This window comes from Biomphalaria glabrata, chromosome 15 (assembly GCF_947242115.1).
Source record: "Biomphalaria glabrata chromosome 15, xgBioGlab47.1, whole genome shotgun sequence".
Lineage (NCBI taxonomy): Eukaryota > Metazoa > Mollusca > Gastropoda > Planorbidae > Biomphalaria > Biomphalaria glabrata.
In genome coordinates, this window is record NC_074725.1 from 6,793,243 (window position 1) to 6,806,998 (window position 13,756).

The 13,756-nt window shown below is 35.0% G+C and overlaps 1 protein-coding gene across 1 annotated transcript; it reads left to right on the plus strand.

Annotated features, from left to right (window-relative positions):
* Positions 1-7,943: 7,943 nt before the first annotated feature.
* LOC106058881 (uncharacterized) lies at positions 7,944-11,883 on the plus strand. The gene is made up of 3 exons (XM_013216395.2): positions 7,944-8,101; positions 10,493-10,563; positions 11,293-11,883. Exons 2-3 carry the CDS (start codon positions 10,517-10,519, stop codon positions 11,660-11,662), a joined length of 417 nt encoding a protein of 138 aa, XP_013071849.2. The 5' UTR covers positions 7,944-8,101; positions 10,493-10,516; the 3' UTR covers positions 11,663-11,883.
* Positions 11,884-13,756: the final 1,873 nt, after the last annotated feature.

Consider the following 13,756-nt stretch of genomic DNA (forward strand, 5'->3'; position numbering starts at 1 on the left):
CCTCCATGCTTCGCCATACTTTTCAAATTGTCACGCAAGAATGCACATGAAAATGGTGAATACGCAATAGAAAATTTAACAAATGCAAGTCATAAAGATAATTTTTTGCTAGCAATTTAATTATAAAGCATTTTGTTTTGCACTAATTACAGTTACATGAAGCTTTCATGCCGTGTTCAGCTTCTGCCAATGAAAACACATACAGCATAAATCAGATAGAGAAATTAGGATAACGATATTAGAACATTAGCAAATTTCAATTACCTATGAATGAAAAAAAAAATTACGTTTGGGGGTCGCCGTCTAGTGGGGAATCGTATTGGGGGGGGGGGGAAGTCGAGTCAACAAAAAGGTCCACTCCGCAATGCGCACCGCCATCCAGGCTAGTGCTAGAAGGTGCACACTGTGATAGACTAGACCTAAAAGGATGTCAACATTAGAAAGAAGAACGATTTCCGCCCAAGTTGAGAGCCGAAGTGAAAAGACTATGCCTAAGACAGGAATTCAGGAAATTTAGGCACCGGATATTTAGGCACCGCATATTTACGGATATTTAGGCACCGGATATTTAGGCACCCGGAAATTTAGGCACCCGGATATTTAGGCACCCGGAAATTTAGGCACCCGGAAATTTAGGCACCGGATAATTAGGCACTCTTTAATTAGCGACCTTAATTTTGAAAATAATTTTAAAATGTTAACGTAACAAAAGCAACCCTATGGCACCCCAGTAATAATAAAGTGGGTACCGCGTCACATAGGTGTGACTGGCAACTTTATTGCAGACTTCTTGGTCCACATAGGTGTGACTGGCAACTTTATTGCAGACTTATTGGTCCACATAGGTGTGACTGGCAACTTTATTGCAGACTTCTTGGTCCACTAAGGAGGGCAAACACCACACGAGTCTTCATCGTGTTCTGGCTACAATTCAAACAACAGAAATGGAAAAGTGGTTTGAGTCTGGTAGCACATGAGGCGCGTTGATCGCTCTTCCCCATGGTGGAGGCTGTCCAGGCTTGATTAAGCCACTGTCCTGTTTGCTCATATTTCTCACTCTATAGCCAAATTTTTATTCACGGTGCCACCGCTGCGGGGAAGAATAAGAAACCGTGTCTAATATTCTTTTTGACTGCCCCAGACTTGCTGATCTCCGTCTCGACAGGTCTGGGAAACAAAAAATGCTCAACCTGTACCGTGACATGTATGCACTACGCAGAACAGCAGGGTTTCTGTCCTGGGCTTTAGCAAGAGCGGATTTGAGCCTATCATGCCCTCATTTAAATGGAGTTTGATGATGATTTAAAATATGATTGAATTTTAATGTTCCATCCAAAACATCGCAATAGTTTTAAGTATCTATTATAGTTTAATCGGGTGTTTTTGTAAAAACAAATTCAATGCCAATGAATATTTAGTATTGCTCTTCTAACTTATAATATTACATTTAATTTTTTTGCTTAAGATCAATAAAATGTTAGATAAGTTAATAATAAGCTACAAATAAATACCACACCAAAACGCTAAATGAAAATGTCTGTACTGACTTAAATTTAATTGCCTATGAAGCTGTTCTGGATATTGTTTTCCAAAAAATAAATTACATTCAATAATTGTTTGAAATCGCATTATAGACTTGGAGTACAATTAATATTTTTGGACAATACTTAAGTATAGTCACGTATCAATTTAAATAAACCTAGTCTAAGGTAAAATAAACTTGGATTTAAGCCACTCGCCGGAAAATCCCACGACCTGGAGAAACCCATGGATAAGTGGCATATATTTCTCCAGTTGTGAAATTAGATCTAGTATTAATCTGAATGTATTTTGTTATTCAGCTTTGAAAGAAGATATTCATCTGATACAGTTTTATTTCTGTGCATACTGTATACTATTGTGATTCCAAGTTTTGAATTAAAGTTCTGTATTAAAATGATCTTCATTTATTGAATCTCTCAGATATATTTAGATGTAGAGACATATCTACAGAATCCCTGGCACGTCACAGTAACATCTTGTAACATCACAACAACAATGCAAAGAAAAACCTGTGACAGTTTAATTATCCAAAAATAAAAAAAAAGATATTTTAGCAGCTTCCATAAAGGGAAAAGCCGCTATTAGTATCATGTAATCAATGTGTCAGTCTGTGCATCATCTTTAATTTTCCATCCAAAATATCTTTTTTAGTAACATGCAAATATCAAAAGGTCGAAAAAAACAACAAATTAACTATCGATAATAGGTATTTTTGGAATTATTAATTTTTAGCGGCCCCCGAAAGGGGAAAGGACGCTATTATTTTTGTGCGAAATGTCTGTCCGTCTGTCCGTCCGTCCCGTTTAGATCTCGTAAACTAGAAAAGATATTGAAAATCCGACATCACAATGTTTTAGACCATTCAAAGTTCTGATGCAACGGCTACTTTTTTTTCTGAAAGCAAAAGTCTAATTTTAAAAAATCAGTTATGCAAGCAGTCTTTTAAAGAGAAAAAGCTAATTAGTATGCATTATAAGTTAGACCTAATTTAAAACGAATAGTAATCTTACAAACTTCCTTTTCCTAAACCATTATTTTATTGCAAAATATAATATGTTTAAATTCTTCTTAGAGAATGAGCCTTTTCAAAACAGTTAGATCAATTATAACACATCAGTTAGGCCAGGGGAGTCGCAGTGGCTGAGCGGCAAAACGCTTGGCTTCCGAACCGTGGGTTCCGGGTTCGAATTCTGGTGAAGACTGGGATTTTCAACTTTGGAATCTTTGGGCAGCTCTGAGTCCACTCAGCTCTAATGGGTACCTGACATTAGTTTTGGAAAAGTAAAGGCGGTTGGTTGTTGTGCTGGCTACATGACACCCTCGTTAACCGTAGGCCACAAAACAGATGAACTTAACATCATCTGCCCTAAAGACCACAAGGTCTGAAAGGGGAACTAGTTAGGCCAGGTTCACATCTAACTTTACATTCACTTTAACCTATCCTTTGATCTGCGGGACCGTTGGGGCACTACACAAGATCTGTTAACCTTTTTTTTTTTTATTCTTATCTCTCATTTGTCTTTGATATAATTTCATTCGGATGTTCTTTCTAAAAATATTGATGCCTGCATGGGTGGACCACTTCGGGGGCCGATTTTGAGTTTGTGTTTCCACACAAACTGTCTTTTGTAACCTTGTTTTAAATTTAAAAACATTGTGATGACATTGATTGCTACATATCATACAATTTAATTGTATGTTGAGAAGTCTAAAAATATCATTATCGATAATATGTTATTTTAAATTAAAAAAAAATTAAGCGTTAATGTACTTTTGAAATCCCTTAATTGACAAATTGACATTTAATTTTCTTGCCAAGACATCATCTAGATCTAGTAGATATAGATTATAAGAGTGCTAAATCATAAGTTTAGTTTAGGTAGATCTACATCCTCAATCTAGTTTCATTCCAATTAAATTGCCAATAGCTCTGTTGGTAACTGTGCTGGACATCGAGCAGACGTTGCCGAAGTACAAGCTCAATACCTGTTCTTTTCTTTCTTTATTTTTTTCAATTACAAACCAATGTCAAAAGATTATCTAAAATCGCTTGTCTAAAATAATGTACATATCCAGTAGTTATCATGCTGTAATGAGTAATACATATATCTCTTCATCCATAATAGGTTATTAGTTTTTTATTAAGTTAACAGCAATGTCTGGTCGTGCGGTTGGCGCGCTGGACTGATTATCTTGACAGCCCCGGGTTCATACCCTGCTCGCTGCCATCTCCGTCGTCCAGATCCTTAACTTAGAGGGGCATCCAAAACATGTGAAACATTTTACTGAAAAAAACCCACACATTTTTAACAACCGCAAATTAATTTTTGAAACATTATTACTTTTGACAATCTAAACAAAATGTTGCCTTGAATATTCCTTGCGAATAGGCGGATCCGACAGGGATCCGACGGGGGCCGCCTTTGAGTTTGTGTAAAAAATTGTATGCTTCTTTTCGTTCAATTCTGAACATATTCGTCAGAACGGCAGAAGATACATCAGAGCACTGCCATTTTGTTCTTCATCAAACAGAACTTCTGCATAGAAGATTATGTTGTGTACAAAACGCAGTCACAATTCATTACACGGGTTTTCAAAGAAGCTTTTCATTATGATTGCAAAGTTCTTTTTTTTAAAAATAAATGTCATTTCAAAGATATAAATAAAATATTCTTTTCACAGAAGGCTTCTGAACTAAACACCTGGTTTTTTCATATCCTAAATTATGCTATATTCTAAATCGACGAATTGGCTTTAAAAAAAGAAACATTTCCCTCGAATGGTGGCACAAAGAATTGTATCATCAAGGGAAACAATTTAATTTTATTGTGGGCTCGAAGCATCCGTAAACGCTGTCTAAAACTTAGAATCATTAACCTGTTTTTTACTTTGTTAATTGTATAGTGTCCAAACCTTTAGTAACAATTGCTTCACATCTGGTTCTTGCAGATGTCTATTTTGGGTCACACATTGATTAGCAATGTCAATGGACAGTCCATTAATTGAAAACTATATGATATGCAAAAGTAACTTTAGCGACCGCGAATGAAATATTAAACAAATATTTAGACATTCTAAAACAGGGGTTCTCAACCTATAGGTCGTGACCCCCTTGGGGGTCGATTGACAATTTGCCAGGGGTCGCCTAAGACCATCGAAAATATGGATTGTTATTGTCTACTCTTCTATTGCTGTATGTGTGTGTTTGGGGGGGGGGGGTCGAGGCGGTTGCCGAGCTTAAAAGGTTGAGAACCGCTGCTCTAGAAGTACTTCAATGAAGTCTTTCTTGGACCAACCCATTGAAAATTACATTTTTTACCCTGTCATGGACTAGAACAGAAGAGTAAGCCAAGCCAAGGAATATCGGTACTGGGATTGATGAACAGAATCAGCGAGAAACATGCGAGAAACATGCGAGAAACTTGCGAGAAACATGCGAGAAACATGCGAGAAACATGCGAGAAACGTGCGAGAAACATGCTAGAAACATGCGATAAACATGCGAGAAACGTGCGAGAAACATGCGAGAAACATGCGAAAAACAGGCAGAACCACAGAAGTAGAAAGAAAACGTGATGAAGTCAGTTCTCTGAGAAAAGGAAGGAAAAAAGCACTACACATCCCTCTAACACATGAATCTATGAAGCATCGAATATGAAATAAGGATCAAGATGGAAACGCTGCAAGGTGGTACTTTAAATTTTGAGCGGCCCCAGAAATGGTAAAAGACGTCCGTCCCATTTAGATCTCGTAAACTAGAAAAGATATTGAAAATCCGACATCCTGATATTTTAGAACTTTCAAAGTTCTGATGCAACGGCTACTTTTTTCTTTACTAAAAGTCATAATTTTAATTTTTAAAATCAACTATGCAAGCAGTTTTTTCATAAAAATACACCATTTTTACAACTATTCACTCTTAACAGTAACAAACACAGGAGGCTTTCTTTTAGTAAGGGAGAAGCCTTCTCAGCTTATTTTTAACACATTTATGCAAACATTTTTAGTTCTTGTTTTTGGATATGTATTGCTAAACTATGGAAGGCCTTATATACTAACTACTACATTTACCAAAAAATGGTTACTATTTTTTTCTAAAGATAACAAATCTATTTTATATACATATAAGTGGAACATAATATAAAGCAACAATTAATAAGTTGTTTTGCATATTATCGTGTGAATTTCGGGCGTCTGCTGCAGCATACAATCAGATGACTAAGGATTTTGTTTTAATTTTTTTTTTACGAAATGTTCTTTTCTTATGAGGCTTTGAATAAGAGATAAAACAATTAAATCAATAAGATAATCATTATATGACATCAGCTAGGCCAGGTTCTGATTTAATTTTACCTTCACTTTTAACTATTTCTTGGTCTGCTGGAACGTTGGGGCACCACACAAGATCTGTCAACCTTCTTTCTCCATTCTTCTTTGTCATTTGCCATTGATAGTATTTCATTCTGATATTCTTTCTGAATATATTGAAACCTGCCTTTTTACCTGCCTGGGTGGACCATATCGGGGGCCGATTTTGAGTTTGTGTTTCCACACAAACTGTCTTTGTAACCTTGTTTAGTTAAAAAATTATGAAAGATTTTAAAACAAAAGCATGACATTGATCAATTTTCTTTGATGAAAGCGGGTCATTTGCTGTCCCGCCGGACATTTTATGAAAAGCGGACGTCTGGTCGCCTTACCTATGCCTAAGGCCGACCCTCAAATACTCTGAATAAGGATACACAATTTACAACAGAAATAAAAATCAGTTCTATTATAAGATTAGCTTTTTTAGCTCCCCAATTATGGTGTGTATCTGTGTGTGTGTGTGTGTGTGATGTAATTTCAAGTTAGATTGAACTCATATAATTGTCTTACAGAGGGACAACGCTATGACAGGATGACTGAGATGGAATTAAGTGTATTTATTATCATTAATCTATACATTTATTGAACTAGGGGATATATATATATGTATATGTTAATAAGATATTTTAATTATATATTAAATACTTATACATATTGTCAGTTTTTTGTGTTGTTATTTTTATAATTTACACAAAGATTAAATGTCACTACTATTTGTGGGCTGGATGGATTCGAATTATAGATTAGACTTAGGGTTAGGGTTATCTTTTTCATATTATCTTAACTTAATTCATTAACACCTGTTTCAAAACTACAATTTTAGCAATTGAATCAATCCATCAATCAACCAAACAATCAATCAATAAATCAATCGATCTATCTTTCTTTCTATCTATCTATCTATCTATCTATCTATCTATCTTTCTATCAAGCAATACGTTTTTTTTTTTAAAAAGAAGTAAAGTAGTTGTATATTGTTTGGTTATCATCCACTGACCAGACATATTAATATTTGCTTCTAGATAGATAGATAGATTGATAGATAGATAGATAGATAGATAGATAGATAGATAGATAGATAGATAGATAGATAGATAGATAGATAGATAGATAGATAGATAGATAGATAGATAGATAGATAGATAGATAGATAGATAGAAAGAAGCAGGGTTAGGCAATTGGATCCCACTATGATGTGCTAACTACTGTAAAAAAAAAACGCAAACTAAAACTCTATCATTAGGTCCTCGGGGCTTGCGAAGACCTTCCTTCAGGGAATAGTACCAGGAAGAAGATGAAGAGGAGGACAGAGTAGACAACATCAAAGAATGGACAGACCTGTCAATGAAAGAATTTATATCTAAAGCAAAAGACATAAAGGGATGGAGAAAGACGGACAACAGATCTAGTGTGGTGCCCCCAACGCTTCAATAGTCTAAGGGGTAGGCTATGTCGGTCCTACAGATTGCGGGGCCCTATGCGAAACGGATTGTGATGGGCTTATTCTGGGTTGTGATAAGGATAATTAGTGAAAATTAAAATTTTGTATTAGAAATTAAATTCGTCTTTGCATTTAATTCATACTTTACTAAGTACAAAATCACTGTCAAATTAGCTTTACGAGCCATCTACAGTGGATAGTAGTTTTCAACAAAAAGCTGATAAACAATTAGATCTGCCTTGTAGATTTACTATCGACTAGCAAAATATCCCTATGGTTTTTCTTTAGAGGTCGAGATGGATTTATATCTATATTTGTATGCCAGTGACTATTAAAGTAAATTAAGAATTTGAACTTCTTGTCTTGGTTAAAATGTTAACATTCGCCTTATTATTACATTTTTATTAAATGAAAGCTGACATGCGGCCGCATAGTTTGCAGTAGCCTAAGACCGGCCCTGGGGGTAGGTTAAATTGAAGGTGGGGAAATTGCGCACAAACAGTGATAATGTAACTTAGCGCCATCTGGGAAAGCTGTCAAGGTAAGGTTGCGTCCACAGCTCACCCGCGTCAACCTCACGTCACAAGGGGGCGCTTAGGTGAGTCATTGCCAGATTGGCGGATAAAAAAAAGTGGAAAGAGAGTATAAAAGACCGCACGATATATTTGAGAACTAGAAAGAAGGAGCCGGAAAGTTGTTTCACATCAGAAAAAAGAAACATATGATACTAGAGTGCTAGTTGAAAGGAAGGTGACTATATTTATTCAAAATTGGAATCGTCTCAGAAATAATTGTTGACAAGTGTTTACATGAAGAATGAATTCTTTGTGAAATGAAAAGAGAGAGAGAGAGAGAGAGAAATAGAAAGAGAGGAGAAAGAGAGAAAGATAGAGAGAAAGAAATAGAGAGAAAGATATATGTACATATATACAGAGAGAGAGAGAAAGAAAGAGAGAGAAAGATATATATATATATATATATATATATATATATATATATATATATATATATATATATATATATATATACAGAGAGAGAGAGAGAGAGAGAGAAAGGCTTTAAGAAATGTGTCCTTATTAATATGCCTAAAGTATTACTGGTGTTAATAAAAATATATGTTAAACATTTGAGTATTTTCGACTTGTATGTAAATTTATTTTTTTTAAATTAAAAGAACAATGCATTTAAACTTGGCCTTAATGTTACACACATTGTCTGCTTGTGATAACATACGTCCATGCCAGGCCAGCAATATTGTTGTTTTTTGTTTTGTTATAATGTACTTAGAAACTCAGTTGTCTTGCTGTTGACGATTCTTCTAAATCAGCGGTTAGTAAGAAAAGCAAGATCCGACAAAAACACTGAGCTGAGGTATGTCTCCGTCTTTCATTGCCATGAACAATGCTATTTTCCGTCTCAGTTAAAAAAATCTCTGCAGCACTTTTCCAGGACTCAACCATCTGACTCCGTATGATACAGCAACTCTCCGTATTCCGTTTCTAAATCAGCTAGAAATGACACAAACTGTCTGTGGTTGAGACCCCGTGCACGTATGAAGTTCACCGTCTTCACGACAACATCCATCACGTTATTCATTTTGCCACAGAGTGCTTCTTGGTGCAGAATGCAGTGTATGGCTGCAAAAGGTCCCGCCAAGCTGAGCTGATACCGTTTCTCTACCATTAATCCAACAACACCAATCTTCTCTGAACACATTGCTGGTGCACCGTCCGTAGCCACCGATGGTAGCCCACACCTGTCAATACAAGCTTCCAGTTCTTGAAACACGTCGCTTCCAGTCGTCGTTCCTTTCATGGGTAGTAAATCCAATAGATCTTCAACAATGTTCAAGTTTTCGTCGACCCCACAAATAAATACGGCACAGTATGCGGTGTCTGTTACACCAGTAGACTCGTCCAGTACAATGGAATATGCTACAAAGTCTTTTGCAGCGGCAATCAGTTGCTGTTGAATATTTGTCGCTGACTCGGTGACCCTGCTTGCAACTGTGTTCGCAGACAAACTTATGCCTTCGAAGAGTTTCTTTTACTTGGGGCAGATAATTACAAACTGGCCTTCAGTGAATGGTCGTGATGCCTTTGCTATCATCTCTCTAACAACAAAGCTTACCTTCGTAGAATCTTCGCTTGCAGTGGGCGGACACTCATTTACTGATTTGTGCAGTTGTCAATCATTTCACGGCTTATATGTGGTCATTGTTAATTTTATCTTTTTTTTTTGAATTCGCGGACGTGGCCGCGGGATACACAAAATTGTTTCACGGGCCACATATGGCCCGCAGGCCACGTGTTTGAGACCCCTGGCGTAACTACTGTACAATAACAATATAGATGCAAATACGAACAACATTCACACATGAAACCCTAACACACTCACAACCAGCGCTTAATAAATTAAACTTCGATGTACTTCTCGATGACTATATTACTAGTTTATAAATTTAAATGTAAAAAGAATGTCATGATAGTCTGTGAGATAACTTCCACAAGAATTTAGGAATTTTTTTAGCTCTCCATAGTTTTTGGCACAAAGAGTTTCTATAAATAGGACAAAAGAAGTCGCCGCCCCTAAAAAAAAAATCTGTTCAAAAACGAAAGTTATTTTATTTTGGTTTATCGTAGTAGCTACCGCCAATGTGATATAGGTGTTTTATGTAGAAGTACTGTTTTTTTTTGTTTTTTTTTTGGTCTTTAATGTCCGTTTATTTTTGTGGCAGCTGTTTAGACAACAGGGCTGATAAATGGGTTTTTAAATTCTTCCCCCCCCCCAACCCGTTTTTTATTTTTTGTTTTAGAAGATATAACTAAATAGACTTTGGAAGAAATAACTAAATAGACTTTTGAAGAGATAACTAAACAGACTTTAGAAGAAATAACTAAATAGACTTTAGAAGAAATAACTAAATAGACTTTAGAAGAAATAACTAAATAGACTTTAGAAGAAATAACTAAATAGACTTTAGAAGAAATAACTAAATAGACTTTAGAAGAAATAACTAAACAGACTTTAGAAGATATAACTAAATAGACTTTAGAAGAAATAACTAAATAGACTTTAGAAGAAATAACTAAATAGACTTTAGAAGAAATAACTAAATAGACTTTCTGTTTCTCTTGTCAGATTGTTTACAAAGCCATAACCAACATGGACCGTGCTCTCCTTGTCTGTGTTCTAACGCTGCTTTTGATTGGGTAAGAAAAGTCTTACGCCTGTTCTATTTATGGGTGTATAAGATATAGACATTGAGAATCTTGAGTTCGAAAACAATTCCGTTAGACCAGTATATGATAAAAATGGGTTAACGTGGTTTGTTATTGTGCCGGGCACGTGATATCCTCGTATATCTTGAGAAAGAGGTGAGCTTTTCTTTATCACCCCAATATATCTCCTGGTCTCAAAAGGAAAACTACTTTGAATTTATTGAACGCTGACCTTCAACGTCACAACCTGTGGGCAATGGAGACCAATAGCTCGTTGCCACGTCGTACAGACCTGTGACGACGCAACGAGCTTAACTGCCCACAGGTTGCGACGTTGAAGGTCAGTGTTCATGCCTACTCTGACTATTGGTCTCGCGTTGAATCTTTAATAAATATTTTGTTTTAAATACAATCCCTATCTATTTTGTATTTTTCTTGTTTTTAACGAATTTTTGATAAGTAAAGCTTATTAAGTTCAACATCAGGTTTTCATTCTTGTGAATAAAATGAGTTTTCTTTCAGCCGATCTCGGGCAAAAATGAAGGATTCCTTTAAAGTGATATCTTAGCCTCCTGGTTCTCATTGAATAAGAACGAAAGAGTCTTTATACCAGCGGTTGAAAATATATTTATACTCGATTAATCTATCATTTTACTCAAGCGATTTATAATTGTTATTGTTATTATTATTTGTTCTACTTTGATACTTCTTTGTTTTTAGGGTAATTGCTGCTTCAAGAGCTCAGAGAACTATCTTCAGGAGAAGTGAGCTGCCATCACTGACAAACAGAAACAGTGGATTGGTTTCATTTCGGGACACACATTTTTACAGCAATCCAGTTGATAATATCGGAAGCGGATTAAATGGCGAAAGTATTGTTGATCATGAAAATGGAAATGAAGAAATTGTTAGTAAAAGACAATTTGACGAGATCGGAAGAAGATTAAATGTCGAAGGTATTGTTGATCATGAATATGGAAAAGATGTAGTTAGTAAAAGACATTCTGAAGAGATCGAAGGTGAATTAATTGACAAAAGAATTGTTGGACTAGGAGATGGAACTATTCCTTCAAATGGAATAGCTAGTTAAAGCCTTTTGATGAGATCGGAATGTTGATCAAATAGAAATTACACATGACGATCTGTTTATTGTGTAGAAATGATTGTTATTTGAAATGATTGTTATTTGAAATGATTGTTATTTGAAATGATTGTTATTTGAAATGATTGTTTTTTTCAAATGATTGTTATCTCAAATACATAACAGATAAGTGACTGATGTCCACTATTAAATCTATTTTGTTGATCCTATCAAGATGTGTTTTTTTTTTTTGTATTTTTTTTTTCTTATACCAAAGTAAATCTTCTATGTAAAGTTTAGTTGTCACGTGGTCTGTCGGTATCGATGTAATTTGTTAGGAACTATTTCTGGAGCCCTGCACTTAGGATGTGTTCGCTTTTTTTTTTTCCTTCTTAGAAATGTAATCGATTACCTCATGGGTATGAAGATACAACTCCACGTCTGCTTTGACAATCTGGCTGAACATAATTTGAGTTATGTCCCGTGAATTAAAAAAGAAAAAAAAAGAAAGAAGTCTTGACGCATTGACATAGAAATGTATAGACTGGTCAAGAACATTATCGTTACACTGTTATGTGCTTATGTAAATCCATAACTAATAGAAAGGATGATAATGTGTTTGTACAGTGATTATATAGTATCTACATATTTTACAAAGTTGTGAAATTATTTTTAAGCTCTCATTTTGATAACTTCTACATGGTTGGCAATATGTATTTTCTCTCTCTCTCTCTCTCTCTCTCTATCTATCTATCTATCTATCTATCTATCTCTTTATCTATCTATCTATCTATCTATCTATCTATCTATCTATCTATCTATCTCTCTCTCTTTATATATCTTGATCTTGCTTAGTTCAGTTATTCTCAAACTGTGGTTCTCGGACCCCTGGAGTTCGTATGATGAAAGATGAGAACTGTCTAACATTTTTAAAAACTTCTTCAGTAAAAGCCAGTTTATCTGATCAGATTATTTGAATACTAATCAACTCGCTCGTTACTACTCTTTAATGTCTATTAATTCTTATTTTATGGTGACCTAAACCAAAGATTTCGATAACAAAAAAGTTTAATTGGATATTCATAACTAAATATATATGAACTATTGAACCCTTTAGCGCGTGGACAAACTTAGATTCCATTCACAGATGATTGCACACTAATGCAGGAGCAGCCTATTGAAATATTCACAACCGAAGAACTTAAAGATTAAACCAATGTTAAACAAGGGACATCACAATTACCAAAACATATTCTAAATGAAAACTCCATATTGCTGAAACTATCAAAAAATAAAAAAAAGCATTAGGGTTTATTAAAATAAATTTCTATTAAATCAAATAAGAACATAAAACTAAAATTTTATTTAACCTTGGTTAGGCCACTAATAGAATATGCATCCTCTGTTTGGGACCCCTCACTCAAGAAAATATTAAGAATCTGGAACAGACACAAAATAGAACAGTGAGATTCATAACAAAAGCAAATTCAAATCTAACTAAAGTAACACTTTAGTAACATCACTAAATTTAGAAAGCCCTTAGGATAGAAGACTCAAAAGTAATGTAGCAATTATACATAAAACACTGAACCATAATCTTCAAACACAAAAACAAAATTTAATAAAATACTCAGAAAGACACAAAGGTAAAGGCACATTCCTCGTCCCATATGCTAGGACAAATGTGTACAAACGCTCCTTCTTCCCTGGTGCTATTAGAGCATGGAATCGGTTGCCTGAATCAGCCAGAAAAACCAGTGACTTGGCAGAATTTAAGTCATTAGTTAACATGCATGACTAGATGCATGACGGGTAGGACGTAATCATCTTCTTTTTTGAAGTAACGTCTGTATTTTATAAGAGGTAAGAAGATATCATTTATTATGGGTCATTGTAACATGTTGTTGACTGCTTTCTCGTCTTGTTAGTTGGTACAACGTGGATTCATTGACGTCATGAAACGCATCACAAATAAAAGACTAGAGATTTATGCTTATTGATCCGGGCATATATACTCTCATTAATAGCATCCACATTATCCAAGTCATTATTGTTTTTTTTTTAATTTTTTTTTTTATCAAAAGTCATAATCTACATAAAACT